We start from the raw sequence: 23601 nt of genomic DNA on the forward strand, positions 1-23601 counted from the left end.
TAAGACAGTATGACAAGGATGAAAAAGGAATGCAAACTGGAAAAAAATTTAAATTGTCATTATTTGCAAGTAACACTACTGTGCTAGCAAAATCTAAAATAATTTACAGGCATTGTAGGAAAATTAATAAGTAAATTCAAGAAGATTGCTGGTTATAAAGTCAATATCCAAAAATCTATTTTAAATCTATATGCCAGCAACAAAGAAACAGAAAATTAAAATTTTAAAATAATACTATTTAAATATCACCAGAATATATAATATTTAGGGATAAATCTAGTAAAAAAAAATGTGAGATACTGCTACACCAAAAATTTCAAAAATAAAAATCTCGATAAATGGAAAGATGTAGCATGTTTACAGATTGGAGATTCAATCTTGTAAAGATGCCAACTCTCCCAAAATTAATCTATAAATTTTCAGTAGGTTTTGTGAGGAAGATGATGGGCTAATTCTAAAATTTATACAGAAATCTAAAAGGCCAAGAATAGACTAGTCAATCTAGAAGAAAGTAAGAATGATTTGGAAGACTTTATACGACCATATATCAAGACCAATTATAAAGCTATTGTAACTAAGATAGTGTGATATTGAAAAAAGAAGAGACAGCTGACAATGGTATAAAGTAGAGATTCCAGAAACATTTCCACACATACGAAGACATCTGATTTACAGCAAAGGTACAGAGAAAAAAGATGGTCATTTCAATAAGTGGTGCTGGATCTACTGGAAATTCATGGGGAAAAGGTTTCTGGACTCCTACCTCATACCATACACATAAGCCACCTCCAGATTCATTAAAAATGCAAAAGTTGTGAGAAAACAAAATAAAGTAGGGAGGTTCAAAACCTTACCTAAGCATAGTTGGAAATTCCTACATATCTCAAACTAGTAGAGGAATGATGAGTTTTTAGTGGTTTTTTTTTTTTTTATTAGTAGTAATGAGACACCTGAAATTTTATCTGAAAAAAACTCTAAATCCATTTGTCATTAACCCCATTGCTGTCAAGTCGATTCCAACTCACAGCGACCCCATAGGACAGAGCAGAACTGCCCCATAGGATTTCCAAAGAGCAGCTGGTGGATTCGAACTGCTGACCTTTTGGTTAACAGCAGTAGCTCTTAACCACTGCGCCACCAGGGCTCCCCACTTGTCATTACTTACATCAAAATACATCAGTATAGATAAAGTATTCAAATAGGATGAAATGAAGCCGTAATAACAGTAGAAGTTCTATAACATATAATGTTGGGAAGGCCTTTCTAAGATTTAAAGAGAAGTCATAAACATTAACGGAAAAGACAGATGAGCTTGACTCTGTAAACTTTTAAAACTTCTACAAGATTATAGAATCTATAAACAAAGGTAAAGGGCATATTGCAAATTTTTTGTAAAATATTCCACACACAAGACACTTATTATGTTTCCATAATGAATTAGTATTATCTGTATCTTCAGAGAAGTCCTTAAAACCCGTTGCCGTCAAGTCAATTCCAATTCATAGCGACCCGATAGGACACAGTAGAACTGCCCAGTAGGGTTTCCAAGGAGTGAATGGTGGATTTGAAGTGCTGACCTTTTGGTTAGCAGCCAAGCTCTTAACCATTGCACCACCAGGGCTCCCATTACAGAATAAATATCCTGAAAATATATGAGAAATCAACACCAAGCAAAACAAAGAGTAAAAATACAAAAATAAGAGAAATAATTAAGCTTTTCAGAATTCAACACAATATATGGTCCATAGTATTCACAATATATAATTATTACTCTTTCTGAAGAACAAATATCTTCACGTCCCCCAAAAGAAGACACCTTTTACTGTATTGAACAATAACTTCCACAACACACTTAAACAACAAATACAAGAAGTTATGTAGTGCTGTTTTTTTTTAAAATCCCTCTTAATGTAGGTTGACAGCAAAATGAAAGCGATTCTATAAGGGGAAAAGTGTGTTGTCCACTGTGTAGCTCTTTGATTGTCTGGCTTACACAACAGATGCATTTTAGACTCTTAGAGAAATAAATGCACCTCACTGGTTTCGGTCGATCCTTCATAAGAATTGTTTTCTTCAATGGAGGTGGTGACAATTGTTGTTTGAGTCTGTACATGCAGACAAATACATAAAGTAAAGCTGCCCTCTGTTTATGTTAAACTGTGGAGTCAGATGCTTCAACAGTCCACAGATGGAAATGAGAGTGAGGGAGAAATTACCACTACCTTCGTGAGCACTGAGGACTCTGGCAAAGGCACACATTAAGAAGAAAGCCCTAGGTAGAGATACTCTAAGGGAGTCATTGCTATGGGCAAAAAGGAGTACCTGATGGTGTAAATGACTCAATGCTCAGCTACTAACGAAAAGTTGGTGGTTTGCTACTATACAGCTACGGTAGTCAAAATAGCATCATATTGGTATAGCAACAGACACAATCAGCAATGGAACAGAGTCAAGAAGCCAGATGTAAATCCATCTACCTATGGCCACCTGATCTTTGACAAATGCCCAAAGTTCATTAAATGGGGAAAAGACAGTCTTTTTAACAAATGGAGCTGGTAAAACTGAACGTCCATCTGTAAAAAAATGAAACAGGACCCATACCTCACACCATACACAGATACTAATTCAAAGTGGATCAAAGATCTAAATATAAAACCAAAAACTATAAAGATTATGGAAGAAAAAATACGGTCAACACCATGGGTCCTAATAGACAGCATAAACAGCATACAAACCATAATTAACAATACATAAACACCAGAAGATAAGCTAGATAAATGGGATTTCCTAAAAATTAAGTACTTATGCTCATCAAAAGAATTCACCAAAAGAGTAAAAAGATAGCCTACAGACTGGGAAAAAAAATTTTTGGCTATGATATATCTGACAAAGTTCTAATCTCTAAAATCTATAGGAAAATCCAACACCTCTACAATAAAAAGACAAATAATCCAATTAAAAATGGGCAACAGATATGAACAGACACTTCATCAAAAAAGACATTCAGGTGGCTAACAGACACATGAAGAAATGCTCGCGATCACTAGCCATTACAGAAATGCAAATCAAAATTACAATGAGGATGATCTCACCCCAACATTACTGGCACAAGTCAAGAAAACAGAAAACAACAAATGTTAGAGAGGTTGTGGGGAGATTGGAACTCTTATGCACTGCTGGTGGGAATGCAAAATGGTACAACCATTTTGGGAAAATGATATGGCACTTCTTTAAAAAGCTAGAAGTAGAAATACCATATGATCCAGCAATCCTACTCCTAGGAATATATCCTAGAGAAATAAGAGCCATCACACAAATAGACATATGCATACCCACGTTCATTGCAGCATTATGCACAATACCAAAATGATGGAAACAACCTAAGTGTCCATCGACAGATAAATGGATAAACAAACTATGGTATATACACACAATGGAATACTACAAAACAATAAAGAATGACGAATCTGCAAAACATCTCACAACCTGGATGAATCCGGAGGGCATTGTGCTGAGTGAAATAAGTCAATCACAAAAGGACAAATACCATATGAGACCACTTTTATAAAAACACATGAAAATGTTTCCACACAGTAAGAAACAATCTTTGATGGTTATGAGGGAGGGGAGGAGTGGAGAGGGAAAAACAGTAACTAGATAGCAGATTACTGGCAACTTTGGTGAAAGGTAAGACAGTACACAATACTGAGGAAGTCAGCACAACTTGACCAGGGCAAAGTCAAAGCTTCACAGACACATCCAAATGCCTTGAGGGACCAGGCTACTGGGCTGAGGGCTGGGGGCCAGGGTCTCAGGGAAACATCTATCTCAATTGGCATAACATAGTCTATAAAGAAAATGTTATACATCCGACTGTGGTGATTAGTGTCTGGGATCTTAAAAACCTGCCAGTGACCACCTAAAATACATCTACTGACTCCATCCTGGCTGGAGCAAAGGAGAATGAAGAAGACCAAAGACACAAGGGAAAGATTAATCCAAAGGACTAATGGACCACAACTACCACAAGTTCCACCAGACTGAGTCCAGAACAACTGGATGATGCCCTGTTACCACCTCTGACTGCTTTGGCAGGGATCACAGTAGAGGGTCCCGGACAGAGTGGGAGAAAAATGTAGAACAAAATTCCAATTCACAAAAAAAAAAAAAAAAGACTAGGCTTGCTAGTCTGACAGAGGCTGGAGAAACCCCAAGAGTATGGTCCCCAGATACCCTTTTAACTTAGTATTGAAGTCATTCCTGAAGAGGCGTGGTCAACATGGCGGACTAGTTAGACTCTTCCTATATCCCTCTTACAACAAAGACCTGGAAAAACAAGTGATTTGATTCTATGTGAACATCTGGCAGCCCTGAACAAGGCAAGGTTAAGAAATCCATCTGAGTCATACCAGAGAGAAAGACCATTTGGAAAAGGTGAGGAGCACTAGAGCCGCAGCGGCGACACAGCAGAGACACAACCACGCCGGGCAGCGGTGAAGCAGGCAAACAGCTGTGCTGTGCGCACGCTCGAGAAGCAGTTTCCACATCGAGAAAGACCCGGCAGCAGAGATTCTGCTTGGACACTCTGAACCACTAAAGACCAGCTCCCAAGAGGCTAGGATAAGTACATGCGTTCACCCTTCAGTGGCGAGTTAAAAAAAACAAAAGCCCATTTGGGAAAAACCTCGCTCCCTTTTACCTCCTGACTCTGCACTCGATTTGGGAAAAACCTCTCTTCCTTTTACCGCCTCCCTCCCCGCTCCGTACAGGGAGTCTACTGGGCCGGAAATGGATCCCAAAAGCTGCCCTGACCCATTCTCCTGCCCTTGGAGAGGGAACAAATAAGCTGCTGGCTCCCCTAGGCCAGGAACACAGGGTCAGCACAACTCCTTTGCTGGCCACAGAAATCAGGGGTCTGCAGACTCTGAGTGCCATACACCCCTATATAGACTTGTGGGGACCCATCTTAACAGTGTTAGCCCTCACTACCACAGTACAACACGGCAAACATCTGAAGTTGAACTTCAACTGCTTCAGCTGTGAACAGGCAGATTTGTGATCCTCGAAACAGCCCTGCCCCTCAACTAGGCACTTTTATCGATCTGCAGCAGGGTCTTGAGGACTGGTGAGAGTTCCCAAAGTGCCTAGTCACCTGCTTCAGGAGTTCAAGAAAAAGTGGTGCCCTTGAGTCTTTGCAGCCAACATAGCGGGGCACTCTTAGCCCGGCTGCAAAACTCACCTACCTATTCACCCTAGAGAAGAGGGACACACTTTTCTTTCAGACTCTCAGGGGCAGCCATCAGCCCCCTGCCTGGCTCAGCGCGTGATCCCCTACCACAGCCAGAGTCCAGTGCCTGCACCAATCACCCATGCCTCTCTAGGACTGGGGGTTAGAGGCTGCATCACACACTTGGAGATCGACTGCCTGCACACCCGAGCTGATCCCATATAGGAAATTTTAACGAACTCCGGCGTGCACATACTTAGTTACAGAACCAACTACCTGGTGACAGGACATTAGAGATCAAAAGGTGTCAAAAATCAAACTAGTGCACACGAGCAGCCTATTTGGGCATATCAAAACAAAACAAAATAAGAAGCCAGGTCTCACTAAGCAAACACAAAAAAAAATTATAATAAATTATTGATGGCTCAGAGACAACAGTCAATATCAAGTTACATAAAGAGGCAGTCCATGATGGCTTCAGCAAGCTACCAAAATAAAGAATCAATAAATTCTCTGGAGGAAGAGAACTTCTTGGAATTACCAGAGACAGAATAGAAAAGATTAATATACAGAACTCTTCTAGAAATAAGAAAGGAAATTCGACAGAGCGCAGAAACAGCCAGGCAACATACAGACACAGTAGAAGTGGAACTTAAAAAAGTTATTCAAGAACATAATGCCAAATTTAATAGGCTGCAAAAATCCATAGAGAGATAGCAATCAGAAATCCAGAAAATTAACAATAAAATTTCAGAATTAGACAACTCGATAGAAAGTCATAGGAGCAGAATTGAGGCAGTGGAAGTTAGAATTAGTGACAGTGAAGATAAAGCTCTTGATGCCAACTTATTTGAGGAAGAATCAGATAAAAGAATTAAAAAGAATGAAGAAACTCTAAGAGTCATGTGGGACTCTGTCAAGAGAAATAACCTACGAGTGATTGGAGTACCAGAACAGGGGGGATAACAGAAAATACAGAGAAAATTGTTGAAGATTTGTTGATAGAAAACTTCCCTGATATCATGAAAGATGAGAAGGTACGTATTCAAGATGCTCATCAAACCCCACACAAGGTAGATCCCAAAAGAAAGTCACCAAGACATATTATAATCAAACTTACCAAAACCAAAGATAAAGAGACAATTTTAAGAGTGGCTAGGGATAAAAGAAAAGTCATCTACAAAGGAGAGTCGGTTAGAATTAGCTTAGCCTACTCAGCAGAAACCATGCAGGCTAGAAGGCAATGGGATGACATATTTAAAGCCTTGAAGGAAAATAACTGTCAGCCAAGAGTTATCTTTCCAGCAAAACTGTCTCTCAAATATGATGGCGAAATTCGGGCATTTCCAGAGAAACAGAAGTTCAGGGAATTTGCAAAAACCAAACGAAAACTACAAGAAATACTAAAGGGAGTCCTACGGTTAGATAATCAATAACACCAGCTAACAATGCAAGACTAGAACACAGGATAGAGGAACCAGATATTGGCTCAGATACGGAAATCGAAATTACATCAAAGCCAAAACATTGAAAATAGGGAAACAGATATCAATATGTTAAAAAAAAAAAAAGAGGATAATATTAAAGCAAAAAAAGAGGGACTTAAAAAATGGAGACGTTGATTTTCTATATGGAGGGGAAGTTAAGGCAATATAAAGTAATAAAAGACTGGTATAAACTTAGAAAATTAGGGGTAAATATTAAGGTAACCACAAAGGAATATAACAATCCTACAAATCAAAATTATAAAGTAGAAAAACATAAAGACCCAGCAAACACACAATCTACAACAAAGAAAAAGATGAAAAAAAAAATACATAAAGAAAAACGACTCAGCACAGAAAACTGAAGAGAACAAAGCAACTGTGAACAACACACAAAAAGAGCTATCAGGATGACAGCACTAAACTCATACCTATCAATAATTACACTGAATGTAAACAGACTTAATGCACCAATAAAGAGACGGAGAGTGGCAGATTGGATAAAAAAGCATGATCCACCTATATGCTGCCTACAAGAGATGCACCTTAGACTTAAAGACACAAACAGGCTAAAACTCAAAGGATGGAAAAAAATATATCAAGCAAACAACACTCAAAAAAGGGCAGGAGTGGCAATATTGATCTCTGACAAAATAGACTTTAAAGTAAAATCCACCACAAAGGATGAGGAGGGGCACTACATAATGATTAAACAGTCAATACACCAGGAGGACATAACTATAATAAATATTTATACACCCAACAACAGGGCTCCAAGATACATGAAGTCACTCCTGAGGTTCACCCTTCAGCTAAAGATTAGACAGATCTATAGGCTCAACAATGACATACGTGAGAGACGTGCTTCACAGTTCCATCATGTATACGAGACTAATGGGCACATCAGCGCAAAAGCAAAGATGAGAAGGCAGGAAGGGACAGGAAAACTGGATGAATGGAAACAGGGAACCTGGGGTGGAGCTTGGGGTAGTCATGGTCCATTAATCCTTTGGATTAATCTTTCCCGTTGTGTATTAACTGTTTAATGAGAAACTAATTTGCTCTGCAAACTTTCACATAAATCAAAAAAAAAAAAAAAGTTGGTGATTCAAATCCACGCAGTGGCACCTGGCCTGGGGGGGTCTACTTCTCAGTGATCGCAGCCATTGGAAACCCTGTGGAGCACAGTTCTACTCTGACACAAATGAGGGCACTATGAGTCGGAATCGACTCCATGACAACCAGTCTGGTTTAGTTTTGGTTTACTATGGGTAGGTCAAGAATGTGTTTAGGGTCCAGTCACTATTCATAGAGGAAAAGGCAATCAAGCACCAAAATTCCACGGACACTGTATCATCAATAATTTTAGTATGGCACGTTTTAACAGGTATAATCAGAGGCATAATTCAGCTGCAAAATTATCTCAGAACAGTATCTTTAGAATATTTCTCCCTGAACTATAAAATTTCTTGGTTTACCCTTTAAAATTCACTGCTTAAAAAACGCATCAAGGAATCATTCGATCATGCAACTAATATTGCAGTAATTCTTGCAAATTCTGAATTTTCTCTAAATATATAATTCATTATTTAACAGACGTTTTCTTATCACCTGTTGTGCATCTATCTCAACTGAAAGATGTTTTGAATCTATATTTCTGTGAAAACTCCTCACACATTGTCCTTCTTTAGTATCTTGTCTTCCCTACTCTTATTTTTCCTTTCTACCTCTTTTGGGGAGTCAAAGAGCTAAGCATGGTATTCCATTACCTAGAATGATGCTTTTCCCCTAAAAGCAGATTAATGCATTCTTTGCAATTTCTGATGCCCTGCCCACTGACACCTGCCATTTTGGCCACAATTTAGCATTTAGTATTTTCCCCAGATTTTATCTATACCTTGAAACCTATTATTTTGTAAGCAATGCTCTAGCACAATGGACTTACGTGCATTTTTAAATCAGTAAGTGTCTACCATCTTTTTATACATGTAACATGCATCTTCTACGTTTGTTTGCAGATCACTCCCCTGCCCTCGGCAAGGTATTTTCAGAAGCTGCTATGCCAATTTTTTTTTTTACATGTTGCTGTCCAAAAAAATTACCTCAGCTCACTTAAAACGGAGGGAGGGAGCTGTCCGAAAACAAATATATAAGGTGCGCATTATTTGCATAAAATATGGTAATTAAATAAATTACTTTTAATGTATTCAGTACCTAAGCTCATACGTATGCATAATGCCTCAAACAAAAATAAACGAGTATAACAATTATAAGGAGCCTTAGAGGCACAGTGATTAAGTGCTCTGCTGCTAGCTGAAAGGTTGGTGGTTCATACCCACCAGTGGCTCTGGGGGAGAAAAGATACAGCCTAGGAAACCCTATAAGGGCACTTCTACTCTGTCAGATGGGGTCCCATGAGTGGAAATCGAATCGAGGGCACACAACATAACAAGTATAAACGATAGAACGAGCCACTTGAGTTCTACAAGTGACTGCCATCCGTACTGTGTGCTGATGGCCCCTATCCTCAAGGAATAGTCTAGCCCACACACATTTAGCCTTTCCACTGCTGTCCTCAGAATCACACCTATGACATATTCAGCGACCGTCAGAGCTCCCTTTTTACTTCAGGCATCCATGGTCAACACTTCCAATAATAGCTCCATCTCCTCTTCCCTTTACCCTGCCTGCTTCCCTCCATTCCTTGGTGTTGCTGTTTATTTAAACAAAGATGGAAAGAAATAACCCCAAACAAATCAGAGGCCCATAAAACACTCCATCAGCACCACCACCCTCCCCCCATGTCACAGATTTATCGCCTTTAAATAAAGCCTACAGGCCACTGGCGGAAAGCCCCTTTCTCTGACCTGTGTTACCGCCTGGCCAGGAGCGCAGTCTATCCTTTCTGATTCAGGGATTGCCGGGCAGTCGGGAACAAATGAATCTGCATAGGAAGTAGAGGACAAAGGTGAAAATGTGTCGTGTAATCACAGTTCAGGAAAGAAGCTGGCCCTGTACAAACAGACTTTCAACCCGGTCTCCAGGCAAACGTATGTTAGAAGTTATCAAACCACTCGCAGCTGGTATCCGCAGTTGTATGGATCGTTTAACATTTTTCTAAGTGTTAAACACATTTGCTTTTTGTTTGTTCGTTTGTTTATTGAGATATAATTAATATAACATAAAATTCATCCTTTTTTAAGTTGTGGTAAAAGTATATATAGCACAACATTTGCCAATTCGAATTTTTTTTCATGTACAAGTCCTTTAAACTATACAATTCAATGTTTTATTAGGACATTCATAAGTTGTTCAAACATCACCATTATCTAATCCCATAACATTTTCATCACCCCAAAAAAAACTCTCTACCCATTAGTGGTCAGTCCCCATTCCTCTTCCCAGCCACTAGTCTCCTTGCTGCCTCTATGGATTTGCCTTTTCTAGACATCTTACAGAAATGGGATCAAACAGTAAGTGGCCTTTGGTGACTGGCTTCTTTCATTTCGCATCATGTTTTAATCCATGTTGTAGCATGTGTCAGGACTTCATTTCTCTGTAAAGTTGAATAATATTCTATTGTATGTATATACCACATTTTGCTTAGTCATTCATTCATCAGTTGATGGACATCTGCGTTCTTTCCACTATTTGACCCTTCTGAATAATGCTTCTGTAACCTTTTGTGCAACGGTTTTGTGTGAATATATGTTTTCAATTCTCACCTAGGAATGGTAGTGCTGAGTCATATGGTTAATTCTATTTTTAACTTTTTGAGGAAGCGCCAAACTTTTTTCAAAGTGGTTGCACCATTTTACATTCTCACCAGCACTGTATGAGGGTTTGTTTCTCCACATCTTCGACAATATTTGCTATTGTATGTCTTTTTTATTACAGTCATCCCAGTGGGTGTGAAGTGGCATCTCATGGTTGGTTTTCAATGAGCAGTGATGTTGACTATCTATTCATGAGCTTATTGACCATTTGTGTATCTTTGGAGTAATATCTGTTTGAGTCCTACGCCCATTTTTTAATTGGGTTATTTGTCTTTTTTGGGTGGAGTTGTAAGATTTCTTTATATATTCTCACTACTAAAAAAAAAGAAAAACAATCCTGTGCTGTTGAATCGATTCGGACTCATAGCTACACTATAGGATAGAGTAGAACCATCCCATGAGTTTCCAAGGATCAGCTGGTGGATTCGAATCGCTGACCTTTTGGTTAGCAGCCAAACTCTTAACCACTGTGCCAGCAGGGCTGCCATTCTAGCTACTTCTTGTTGTTAGGCACCATTAAGTCCATTCCAACTCATAGCAACCCTATAGGGCACAGTAGAACTGCGCCATAGACTTTCCGAGAAGTGGCTGGTGGATTTGAACTGCCAACCTTTTCGTTAGCCCCCGAGCTCTTAACCATCATGCCACAAGGGCTCCATTCTGGCTACTAGCCCTTATCAAATACATGATTTGCAAATATTTTCTCCTAATCTGCAGGTGGTTTCCACTTCCTTGATTTTGCCCTTCGAGACACAAAAGTTTTCATTTTTCTTTGATTGCTTGTACTTTTGGTGTCATTTCTAAGAAACCATTACCTAACCCAAGGTCACACACATTCACATCTATGTTTTCTTCTAAGGGTTTTATTGTTTAAACCCTTATATTTAGGGCTTTGATCCATTATGAGTTAATTATTATATTCGATGTTTGGTATGGGTCCGAGTTCATTCTTTTGTATGTGGATATTCAGTTGTCTCACATTTGTTTTTTCTTGTGTTCCAATCAATCCCAACAACCTGTGAGGTAGGCTTAGTAGATATTATTGGCCCCATTTGAAGCCTAGACATTCACTTAACGTTGGCTATTCTTATTTTAGCTTTTATCATCTTTTTAGCCCCCCACCCCCACCCCCAATATAAGAACATCAGAAGTAGGATCTGGTTCAGGGAGATCCAGAAATTATCCAAAATCCAGGATTCCATCTGAGGCTGAGACAACTGCGGGCATAATAGCTTCCCTTCAATGCTTTCATTCCCACCTCAAACATCTCTACTATCTTCATGGCTCTACAATTGTGTGTGTGTGTGTGTGCATGTGTGTGTGATATAAATTTTTTATTCTCAAATTTATTTTCAACCCATGGAAACATGTCTTCAAAACATTTCAGAGAGCAGAGAAAAATCCAACATGTAAAACAGTTAAAAGTGGAACTACTCTGAATGATCAGTCTTGTTTAGGATAAATGCAGGTGAGAAGATCTAGTTTTATGTTAAATAAGAGGAACTACTTCTTCGTATAAAACCAAAAACCAAACCAAACCCATTGCTGTTGAGTCAATTCCAACTCATTGTGACCCTATAGGACAGAGTAGAACTGCACCGTAGGGTTTCCAAGAAGCAGCTGGTGGATTTGAACTGCCGACCTTTTGGTTAGCAGCTGAGTTCTTAACTATGATGCCACCAGAGCTCCTCCTCATATATAGTCGGTATCAATATCATATACTTGTCACTCCCAAAAAGCTCCGTAGAGCAAAAGCAGAATAGGCTCAAGAATGGTTTGGATCAATGGTTTTCAAATCATCTTTCAATGTCATAATTGTTCATAGCAAGTGCCTTAATGTTTACCATGGGGGTGATGAAAAAAAAAACTGAATACACAGGGTGCTGCTACCAGTATACTTTCTTTTCACCCAATGCTTAATTTAGATCTATAAAGCAAGCTTTATCAAGTAGAACAAACCTCAGATTCAGTTTTAATTAAAAATAGATTTTTGTCTTGCATGTATTGTTTCGTTACTTAGAGCACAATGTGTGCACCTAGGAGAGGGCATAATGTTTGGTGTTTCTGCGAGAGTGAGCCAGCAGTTTCAAAGGTGTCTGTGAAGGGATTGTAGCTATTTCAGCCAGAATATGGCAACTCTAAACTGGAGGCTAAATGTAACTGATGTATTTCAGCCAAATTAATCAGCCCTCAACTTCCCTGGAACCTAATTTCTTCTTCCAGAAAGTAATGGGATTGGGCACTGTTGCCTTTATGTTCTTTCTCCTTGAAGGCTCTACTACTTGATGACTCTGGGTTGAAGGACAAACATCTGGTGAGCTTCATTCTGCATCCTGTTAGAATTGTACCAAACTGGACTTGGGAGACCTTGACTATTACTACCATTCAAGGTTTTGTTGCAGAGAAAGAAAACTTACATTTTAGAGATTGACTTAAATTAATTGTGGATGTGGGTTTTGAGTAATGCAGTGTTGTATTGTGCTAAAGAGTGAAAAAGTAAAATGATCCCTCAGCATCCAGAGGGGACTTCCACCACCAACCCTTTCACCCTGCAGCCATGATAAGCACTTTTCCTTACCTTGATCTTTCTCAAGCACAAGCAACAGTAATAAGATATCTAAGATGAGTACAAATACGATGAAGATGATTAGAATGAGTTCCAACAGGCTGAGCTTCCTGGCCATCTAGATAGACACAGATAATTAGATTAAAGCAAGCCACAAAACCCCATCAGTCCAAGACAGTCTCGAGGCATTTAGATTAAATTGTGAGTTTATCTGCAAGACAGCCTTATTTGTCAGCATCTGTCTTTACCCAATCCAGAGAACATTTATCTTCACTCATCGCAGTGCCTCCAATGAACTCTATCTGTGTGTCCAACACCTCCAGCGATCTTGCCTTTGGAAATTGTCTGAGGAAAACTACATCAGACATAAAGAACTGGGGGAGGGGAGAGTGGAACAGAATAAAAGAGAAAGAAAGATGAAGGCTTGAGATGGCTCACAAAACCCTTTTAGATGTCTGCTCTCACTTTGATCTCCACATCCACCCTGTGAGAAGGGGACATTATAGGAGGAAAAAAGTGGAGAAGCTTGAGTCCAGGTCTTCTTATTCCAATTCCATGGCATAATGCTGAGGTGTTTAACTATTTGACGGTCACTGGTCTTTTTAAGAATCTGGTGGTAAAAATGAGCCTGGTCCCCAGCATAATGCTTGCTTGTATGTTCTGAGGCGTGGAGTTTTTAATTCTTGTGGAATCTAGATTTCGGGGTTCCATGGAGATTGAGCCCTGGTTGCACAGTGGTTAAGAGCTCGGCTGCTAACCAAAAGGTCAGCAGTTTAAATCCACCAGCCGCTCCCTGGAAACTCTATGGGGCAGTTCTACTCTCTCCTGTAGGGTCACTATGAGTTGCAATCTGTTCAGCAGCAACGAGTTTGGTTTGTTTTTTTGATTATATGTAAAGAAGTAGTTCCTCTTACTTAACATAAAACCAGCAGCCAACATCATTCTCAATGGAGAGAGGCTGAAAACATTCCCCCGCCCCCCCCTCGAGAACAGGAAGAAGACAAGGATTCCCTTTATCACCACTCCGATTTAACATTGTGCTGGAAGTCCTAGCTAGAGCAATAAGGCAAGAAAAAGAAATAAAGGGCCTCCACATTGGTAAGGAAAAAGTAAAACTATCCCTATTTGCCGATGACATGATACTATACATAGGGAACCCAAAAGACTCCACATGAAAACTACTAGAATTCATAGAAAGATTCAACAGAGTAGCAGGAAACAAGATCAACATAAAAAAATCAGTTGGATTCCTATACACCAATAAAAAGAACTATGAAAAGGAAATCAGGAAAACAATACCATTTATAATAGCCCCTAAAAAAGTAAAATACTTAGGAATAAATCTAACCAGGAATGTAAAAGATCTATAAAAGAAAAGTACAAAACAAAACTGCAAGAAACCAAAAGAGACCTACATAAATGGAAAAACATATACTCATGGATAGGTAGACTCAACATTGTGAAAATGTCAATTCTACTCAAAGCAATCTACAAATACAATGCAATCCCGATCCAAATGCCAACAGCATTCTTTAAGGAGATGGAAACACTAATCATTAAGTTTATATGGAAAGGGAAGAGGCCCCAGATAAGTAAAGCACTACTGAAGAAGAAGAATAAAGTAGGAGGACTCGCACTACCTGACCTCAAAACCTAACGTATAGCTATGGTAGTCAAAACAGCCTGGCACTAGTATAACCACATTGACCAATGGAACAGAATTGAGAACCCAGATGTAAATCCGTCCACCTACGGTCACCTGATCTTCAACAAAGGCCCAAAGTCCATTAAATGGGGGAAAAGACAGTCATTTTAACAAATGATGTTGGCAAAACTGGATGTCCATCTGTAAAAAAATGAAACAGGACCCATATCTTACACCATACACAAAAACTAATTCTAAATCAATCAAAAAACCAAAACTATAAAGATCATGGAAGAAAAAATAGGGTCAACACTATAGGCCCTAATATGCAGCATAAATGGGACATAAACAATAACTAACAATACACAAGCAACAGGAGATAAGCTAGATAACTGGAATCTTCTAAAAATTAAACACTTATGCTCATCAAAAGACTCCACCAAAAGAGTAAAAAGAGAGCCTACAGACTGGGAAAAAATTTTTGGCTATGACATATCTGACAAATGTCTAATCTCTAAAATCTATAGGAAAATCCAACACCTGTACAACAAAAAGACAGATAATCCAATTAGAAAATGGGCAAAGAATATGAATAGACACTTCATCAAAGAAGACACTCAGGCATCTAAAAGACACATGAGGAAATGCTCGAGATCACTAGCCATTACAGAAAAGCAAATCAAAACCATAATGAGATACCATCTCACCCCAACATTACTGGCACGAATCAAAAAAAAAAAAAAACAGAAAATAGCAAATGTTGGAAAGGCTGCAGGGAGATTGGAACTCTTATGCACTGTTGGTGGGAACGCAAAATGGTACAACAATTTTGGAAAACGATACGGCACTTCCTTAAAAAGCTAGAAGTAGAAATACCATATGATCCAGCAATCCTACTCCTAGGAATATATCCTAGGGAAATAAGAGCCATCACAAGAATAGACATATACACACCCATGTTCATTGCAGCATTATTCACAATAGTAAAAAGATGGAAACAACATAAATGCCCATCAACAGATGAATGGATAAACAAATTATGGTACATACACACAATGGAATACTACAAAACAGTAAAGAATAATGACGAATCTATGAAACATCCACAACATGGATGAATCTGGAGGGCATTATGCTGAATGAAAGAAGTCAATCACAAAAGGACAAATACTGTATGAGACCACAATTATTAAAAACTCAAGAAAAAGTTTTACACACAGAAAGAAACTACCTTTGATGGTTACAAGGAAGGGGAGGAGTGGGCGGGAAAAACACTAGCTAGACAATAAAAACCAACACCAAACCCATTGCCATCAAGTTGATTCTAAGTCACAGAGACCCCGTAGGACAGAGTAGAACTGCCCCACAGAGTTTCCAAAGAGTGCCTGGTGGATTCGAACCGCCAACCTTTTGGTTAATAGCGGAACTCTTAACCAGTATGCCGCCAGTTTCCATCTAGACAACAGATAAGTGGTAACTTTGGTGAAGGGTAAGACAGTACACAATACTGGGGAAGTCAGCACTACCTGACCAGGGCAAAGTCACAGAAGCTTCACAGACACATCCAAATGCCCTGAGGTACTGAGCTACCATGGTCTTGAGGGACATCTAGCTCAACTGGCAAAGCATAGTCTATAAAGAAAATGTTCTACATCCGACTGTGGTGAGTAATGTCTAGGATCTTAAAAGCTTGCAAGCAGCCAACTAAAATACTCCACTGGTTCCACTCTGTCTGGAGCAAGAGAGAATGAAGGAAAAAAAACAAAAACACAAGGGAAAGATTAGTCCAAAGGACTAACGGACCACAACTACCACAGCCTCCACCAGACTGAGTCCAGCACAACTAGATGGTGCCCAGCTACCAATACTTACTGCTCTGACAGGGATCACAATAGAGGGTCCCAGATCAAGACCTGGAGAAAAATATAGAACAAAATTCAAACTCACAAAAAGGACCAGACTTACTAGTCTGACAGAGACTGGAGAAACCCCGAGACTATGGCCCCCTTTCACCCTTTTAACTCAGTACTGAAGTCACTCCTGAGGTTCACCCTTCAGTCAAAGTTTAGACGGGCCTATAAAAAAAAAAACAATAATAACATAGCTCAACCATGTGTACGAGACTAAGTGGGCACACCAGCCCAGGGGCAAGGACGAGAAGGCAAGAGGGAACAGGAAAGCTGGACAAATGGAAATGGGGAACACAAGGTCAAGAAAGGGAGAATGTTGACCCATCGCAGGATTGACAACCAATGTCACAAAACAATATGTCTATTAATTATTTAATGAGAAACTGATTTACTCTGTAAATCTTCATCTAAATCACACACACACAAAAAACTCCTTAGATCTTCCTTTGTCTTCCATATCTAGGTGAATTCTTATCTCCTTCCCTCATTCTCAATGGAAGAATTTTCCCTCCTGTTGTTCAAGTCTAATCCCTGCATCTGTTCTCTAGATCTTATAGGCTTTGAATTGCTCAAAATTCTTGTTCCACCGATTATCCCTCCTCTTTCTTGGATTAACAGCTTCTCCCTCTTAATTTACTCTTTCCCCTCATAAATATATCCCTAGTCACCATAACACTTGTTGATGATTCTGTCTTCCTCTCTAGGTACCATTACAACTTTCTTTTTCTTTTCATAACTAACCTTTCAAGGGAGAAACCCACACTGTATTAACTTCCTCTTATGTTATTGGCATGACTTTGATTCTTGCATATCACTGAAATTGCTCTTGCCAAGGTCACCGGGGACTTAGCTGCTGAATACAATGAGCCCTGTCTTAACCTTTTAGCTCTATCAACCACTCCCTTCTCTTAAAACTCTCCACCTTTGGATTCTTGGATGTCACTCAATCTTGGTTTTCCACCTACTTTTCTGGCTCCTTTTCAGTTTTCCTTGCAGTCCCCTAGCTCATTAAATATTGGTATTCCCCATGCTTTTCATCATAGGTGTTCTTCTTAAACTATCCAGTCTTCATGAGCAACTTCAGCCAGTCATAGGACTTCATGTAACATCTGACAACAATCCGGTCTGTGTTTCTAGCTCCGAGATTTAGATTCATATATTCAACTGTCTTAGATGTCTCGTTTGGATGCCCCACAGACTCAACCAAATTCAACATGTTCAGACATGAAATTATCTCTTCCCAAATCCCGGTCCTGATTTCTGCCAGACTGCCAAATGGGCTGCTCTGCTCGTAATTAATCTCTTGAGGAATTGAATCAAAATTTCTTTTAAAAGTCTACGAATCTTTTACAGTTTTTTATTGTGGTGAAATATATATAACAGAAAATTTACCGTTTCAATCATTTGCAAGTATACAATTCAGTGGTATTAATTACATTCACAATGTTGCGCAACCATCATCACTATCTATTTCCAGAATTCTTTCATCACTCCAGACAGAAACTCTGTACCCATTAAGCAATAACTTCCCATTCCCCACCTCCATCAGTCCCTGGTAACCTCTAATATACTTTCTCGCCCTATGGATTTGCCTATTCCAGGTATTTCTTATAAGTGGGATCATACAATATTTTTCCTTTAGTGTCAGCTTATTTCATTCAGTATAATGTTTTCAAAGTTCATCCATGCCATAGCATGTATCAGAACTTCATTCCTTCTTATGGCTGAATAATATCCTACTGTATATATATAGAATCCTCGGGTGGCACAAAATGTTAAGAGCTTGGCTGAAAAAGCTGAAAAGCTGGCAGTTCAATTCCACCCAGAGATGTCTCAGAAGAAAGGCCTGGTAATCTGCTTCCAAAACTTTGGCCATTGAAAACTCCACGGAGTACAGGTCTACTCTGATACTCATGGGGTCTCCATGAGCCGAAATCAACTCAAAGGCAACTGGTGGCTTTTGGTTTTGTTTTGTTTTTGTTTTTTTTTTTGTATGTCTAGACCACATTTTGTTTGTCCATTCATCTGTTGGTGGACATTTAGGCTGTTTCTGCCTTTTGACTATTGTGAATAACTTTGCCATGGACATTGGTATACAATTAATTGTTTGAGACCCTGCTTTCAGTTCTCTTGGGTATAGACCCGGATATGGGATTGCTGGGTCATATGGGATTTCTATGTTCAACTTTTTGAGAAATCTCTTTTGAGGAATACTTTTTTTGTCTCTCTCTCTCTGTTAGTCCTCAGAGCCAGTTACCAGTTCACGAAGACTACTTTCCCAGCATCTCTGAGATCTGATCCTTCCTCCCCATCCCTACCAGAAACGCTTTAGTCAGGCCATCACTTTGGCTGAAGTGAGAGGACAGATTCCTATCCGGCTCCTTGTCCCCATCTTCTGCCCCTGATATCCATTCACCACAATGCAGCTGGACTGACCTCCCTACAGCACAGGCAGGCTCATTCCGCTCTCCTGAAGTCAAGACTCAAGGTTCTCCAGGTAAAACATAAACTCCTCAGTTTGTAATCAAAGCTCCTCGAGACACTGCCGATGCCCATCTGCCCAGCCTCTTCTCTTCCCGGCATTCCAGCCTTATCAAACCAGCACTTACACAAATCAACGGGGTCAAAAACCGTTCTCTCTCTCTCTCTTTTTTTAAACGTCTCCTCTCCTTTCATTTTCCATTTCCCTGCAGCCTGCTCCTCTCACCCCCAGCCCAAGGCCAGTACCATTTCTACAAGTATTTTCACAGTGTATAGCTTCAATTGTTAATTGAAAGCAGCCTTAATGTATAGTAAACTAAGAAAACAAAACCAACCAGTTGCTGTCGAGTCATTTCCAACTCATATGACCCCATGAGTGTCAGAGTAGAAATGTGCTCCATAGGATCTTCAGTGGCTGATTTTTCAGAAGTGAATCACCAGGCCTCTCTTCTGAGGTGACTCTAGTGGACTCAAACCTTCAACCTCTCAGCAGCCGAGCATGTTAACTATTTGCACCACCCAGGGACCCCAACCCAAGAAAAGAAGCACCTTAATATTGAAATGGGATGAGGAGCAAGGATCTCCAGATATTTTTGCCAAGAAGGGTTTAGGAGGAACTCTTAGCCCTCATTGAAACTGAGGTTTATGATTGAAATTGGGGTTATAAACTATTTTTTCCTGTTAACCTAAATCTATCAAGTGTCTCCCTTGTAGTCTAAGTTATTCAAAAGTTTTACTCGAATCCCCATAAGATATATGTCATATTACTATACTCCCATAACCGATCTGGCAGGCATCTAGCCCTCCTGGAGTTTCTAGGAGTCACTAATACCCTTGAAAATTTTCTTCTCTGCTCAAACTGGCTAAAGTGGGTTTTTTGGGGTTTTTTTGTTTGTTTTTTTAATGAGCTGTAATTCACCTTCCATGAAATTCGCCCCTTTAAAGCGTATCATTCAATGATTTTTAGTATCTTCACAAAGTCTTGCAACCATTACCACTACCTCATGTTAGAACATATTTATCAAGCCAAAAAGAAACCTGGTCCCCATGGTGATTCCCATTTTATAGGTAAGTGTTAGGTAATTTTGTCTAACCACGTTTAGTGGGAGAGCTGAGGCAAACTCCGAGAGCCCCTGCTTCTTGAACTAGGACTCCAGGGCTCTCTCCACTATGTCTCAACTGCGGAGCATCACACCCTAGAGGACAAATCTCTAAGGATGGGAATTTAGGCAGTGGAACAAGACTGAAGGACCTGGATACATCTGTAGTACCTCACTTTGTTTCTTATTTGTACGAGCATCTCGATACCACAGCAATACCCACTGCCGTTGAGTCAATTCCAACTCATAGCGACCCTGTAGGACAGAGTAGAACTGCCCCATGGGGGTTTCCAAGGCTGTAATCTTTACCGAAACAGACTGCCACACCTTTCTTCTGTGGAGCAGCTACTGGGTTCAAATCGCCAACCTTTTGGATCGCAGCTGAGCGCTTAAGCACTGCACCACCAGGACTCCCTAGTACCACAGCAAACACATTGGCAATCATTATTGTTCCTCTCAGGGGTGAGTTTTCTTCCTAGCCTCCACAAACCAGAAGCAGGCACCTACCCCACACCCCCCGGTCCTTCCAGGAGAGCAGCAAGCTCAGAACCTGTGCTCAGGAAGTTCAGGGGCACTTAGGACAACAGAGGCATTTCCCAGAGGGGTGGGGGGGCGGTTTCCGAAGGCAGAATCCCTCCCCACCGAGAAATTCCCCAGTCCAAAGTGGGCATGCCTTCACCTCTTCCCAATCCACGCCATCTTTAGCTGGTTTCTAGAAGAATCCATTTATTCCTTCCTTGTTTTCTCCCAGAGTGAGGGGGACATTTCACACTAGACTCTTCCCCTCTGTTACCCAAATGCACACACACTCACAAACACTCACACACTCACTCACACACACTCACACACACACCACCTCTCCTCTCCAGTTGGCCCAAGACACCATTCACTATCTCGACTGCATCTACGGAAAGGGAAGAGACATCAGGCCCAGAGGAAAAGTATGCATTGTCCAGACCACACAGCAGAGCAGGAGACAGGAACACTTACAGAGAGAAAGAGACATTAGGGTTCAGAGCACACCTGGATGGGGAAGCACTCACCTCATAGCCGTAGCTTTCTTGTCTGAGTCGAATCCTCAGAGACCTTGACAAGCACAGAACAAAGGTGATTAGCTGATGTAACCAGCCCTGTGTGATCGATTTATTGCCCTGTAAACTTGATGGCAGTTGGAGGTCAGTAGTATGTTTTCCAAAAGACCATAAAAGGGCCCTTGCTTGCCCTGTGTCGTAGAAGTAGTTTCACTTGTTAATCAAAGCGGAAGGCAGGGTTTTTCTAACAGCTGTCTCTGGGCTGTGTTCCTGCTCATTTATCCAGTTACCTTGCTCGCCACACTAGAGTAGCCTCACCTGTCTGCCCATCCAGCCTAAAGCGCTCAGGAGCTAGGGTCTCTTCCATCTTGTTCCTGCCTATCCTCTGTCCTTAGCACTCTGTCCATCATACGTAGATCTTTTAAAACATAGAGGTATTTGCTGAATGTGTAATTGAAAGAACGAATAGCTCTTGGCTCATCACACTGTTCCTTTCTTCATTTTGTTCCCCAGGGTTCTGTTGGGGTAACTTAGTTTTTCATTAATTCATATAAGCTTTCCCCACCAGTCATTTTACGTAAGTGGAACACCCCTGAAATAGAAATTATGTGATCTTGAAGTGGAAGACACTGCTAGTAAATATTTGTCCCTCTTTCGGACCGCTCAGCGCTTTTTGAAAACTCTTCTTATATACTTAAGGAACTTCCTACCCTGAGAACTTTGCTTCCCCAAGAAGGAGGCTTGAATTCACTTTCACAGCCTGCTTTTTGGCCAAGGTAGAGGCAAGTGCCTGGGCTCAGCCCACAAGATGTGCTTGCACGTGATTTCAATCCAGAACAGAGTAGAGAGAGGAAGCAGGGGCTGGGTGGGACCCAGCGGGGTGGAGAGACATCCCTGCTTCAGAGGCAGCAAGAGGGAGGCCCCAGCACTGGAGTGCAAGCCTCCAGCCATGTGCAACAGGCAGAGGCACCAGAGCGTCCCACAGGATTATCTGGGTGTTGGCCCATCCACACGGCCTACAAACATGACTGCCTACTCCTCCTAGACTTTCTCTATGTCACTAATATCTTTCAAATGTTTCTTTTCTCCTTAAAGTAAGTGTGCTTTTGTGTCTGGCTGTCTTCACTCAGCCTAGTGTTTTCAAGTTTCATGCAAGCTGTAGCATGTATCGGGACTCCATTCCTTTTTACAGCTGAATAATACTCCATTTTAGGTATATACCAAAAAAAGTGGGTTCTTTTTCATGACTGAGATATAATTCATATACCTTGAAATTCACCTTTTTAATGTGTACAACTAAGTAGCTTTTGGTATACTCACCAAGTTATGCGACCAGTTACCACTGCCTAATTCCAGGATGTTTTCATCACCCCAAAAGCAACTTTGTATCCATTAGTCGTCACTTCTCACTCCTCTCTCCCCTCAGTCCCTGGCAACCACTAATCTACTTTCTGTCTCCATGGATTTGCCTATTCTGGACATTTCATATAAATCAAATCATAAAACATGTGCCTTTGGTGTCTGGCTTTTTTCACTCGGCATAACGTTTTCAAGGTTCCTCCATGTGGTAGCATGGATCAGGACTTCATTCCTTCTTATGGTTGACTAATACCCCATTTTATGTATAGACCATATTTTGTTTATCCATCCGTTGATGGACATTCAGGTTGTTATCACTTTGGGGCTATTAGGAATGAGCATTCATATAGAAGTTTTTGTGTGGATATATATTTTCAATTATCTTGAGTATATATTTAGGAGTGGAATTACCAGGTATCATATGATAACTTTAATGTTTCAAGGAACTGCCCAACTGTTTTCCAAAGGAGCTGCACCATTTTTACATTCCCACCAGCAACTCATGATGGTAAAGTAGGTTCTTTTGATAGCTTCTAAGAACTGTAAGTAATACAGTGTCCACAGTAGTCCACCATGTTTTCTTCAAGTGCTCAGTGTGTGGGGAAGTGTGTGCATGCACACACACATACATACACACACACACACACACACACATACACACACAGATACTTGGTTTCTGCCATTATAAACTCCTGGAATGACATATCCACCTTATCATTTTCCCTGTTACAAGAAGCCTTTATTAGAAGGGAAATGTACCTGGATCTCACTTCAGATTGGAAGATGCCCTGGCCAAAGATCAAGAAAAGAGATTTATCGTTACACAAGATCTTTCTATTCTTTGTGTGATGCATGACTCTTAACTCCCCGTGCCCCATGCTTATTTGTGACATCATTCACATTTCAAGGGTAAGAAACATTCCCAGCTAAAAACCTGCTTCCTAATATCCAAAAAATGGGCTAACTTCACTATATTTTCTTGCAAAGTAGCAAATGAAAGATATTGGGTCACATGCTTGGGT

General features: G+C 40.3%; 1 protein-coding gene across 1 annotated transcript in view; it reads right to left on the reverse strand.

Annotated features, from left to right (window-relative positions):
- The window catches only part of LOC101350583 (probable maltase-glucoamylase 2), a 114336-nt gene extending 92749 nt beyond the window's left edge, over window positions 1-21587 (reverse strand). Inside the window, exons 1-2 of the mRNA XM_023736923.1 lie at window positions 21539-21587; window positions 21035-21093 (exon numbers count right to left, since the gene is read on the reverse strand). Coding sequence (XP_023592691.1) covers window positions 21035-21093; window positions 21539-21587 — 108 coding nt within the window. The remainder of the gene's footprint in view (window positions 1-21034; window positions 21094-21538) is intronic.
- Window positions 21588-23601: the final 2014 nt, after the last annotated feature.

This window comes from Trichechus manatus, unplaced genomic scaffold, assembly GCF_000243295.1.
Source record: "Trichechus manatus latirostris isolate Lorelei unplaced genomic scaffold, TriManLat1.0 scaffold00093, whole genome shotgun sequence".
Classification (NCBI taxonomy): Eukaryota; Metazoa; Chordata; class Mammalia; order Sirenia; family Trichechidae; genus Trichechus; species Trichechus manatus.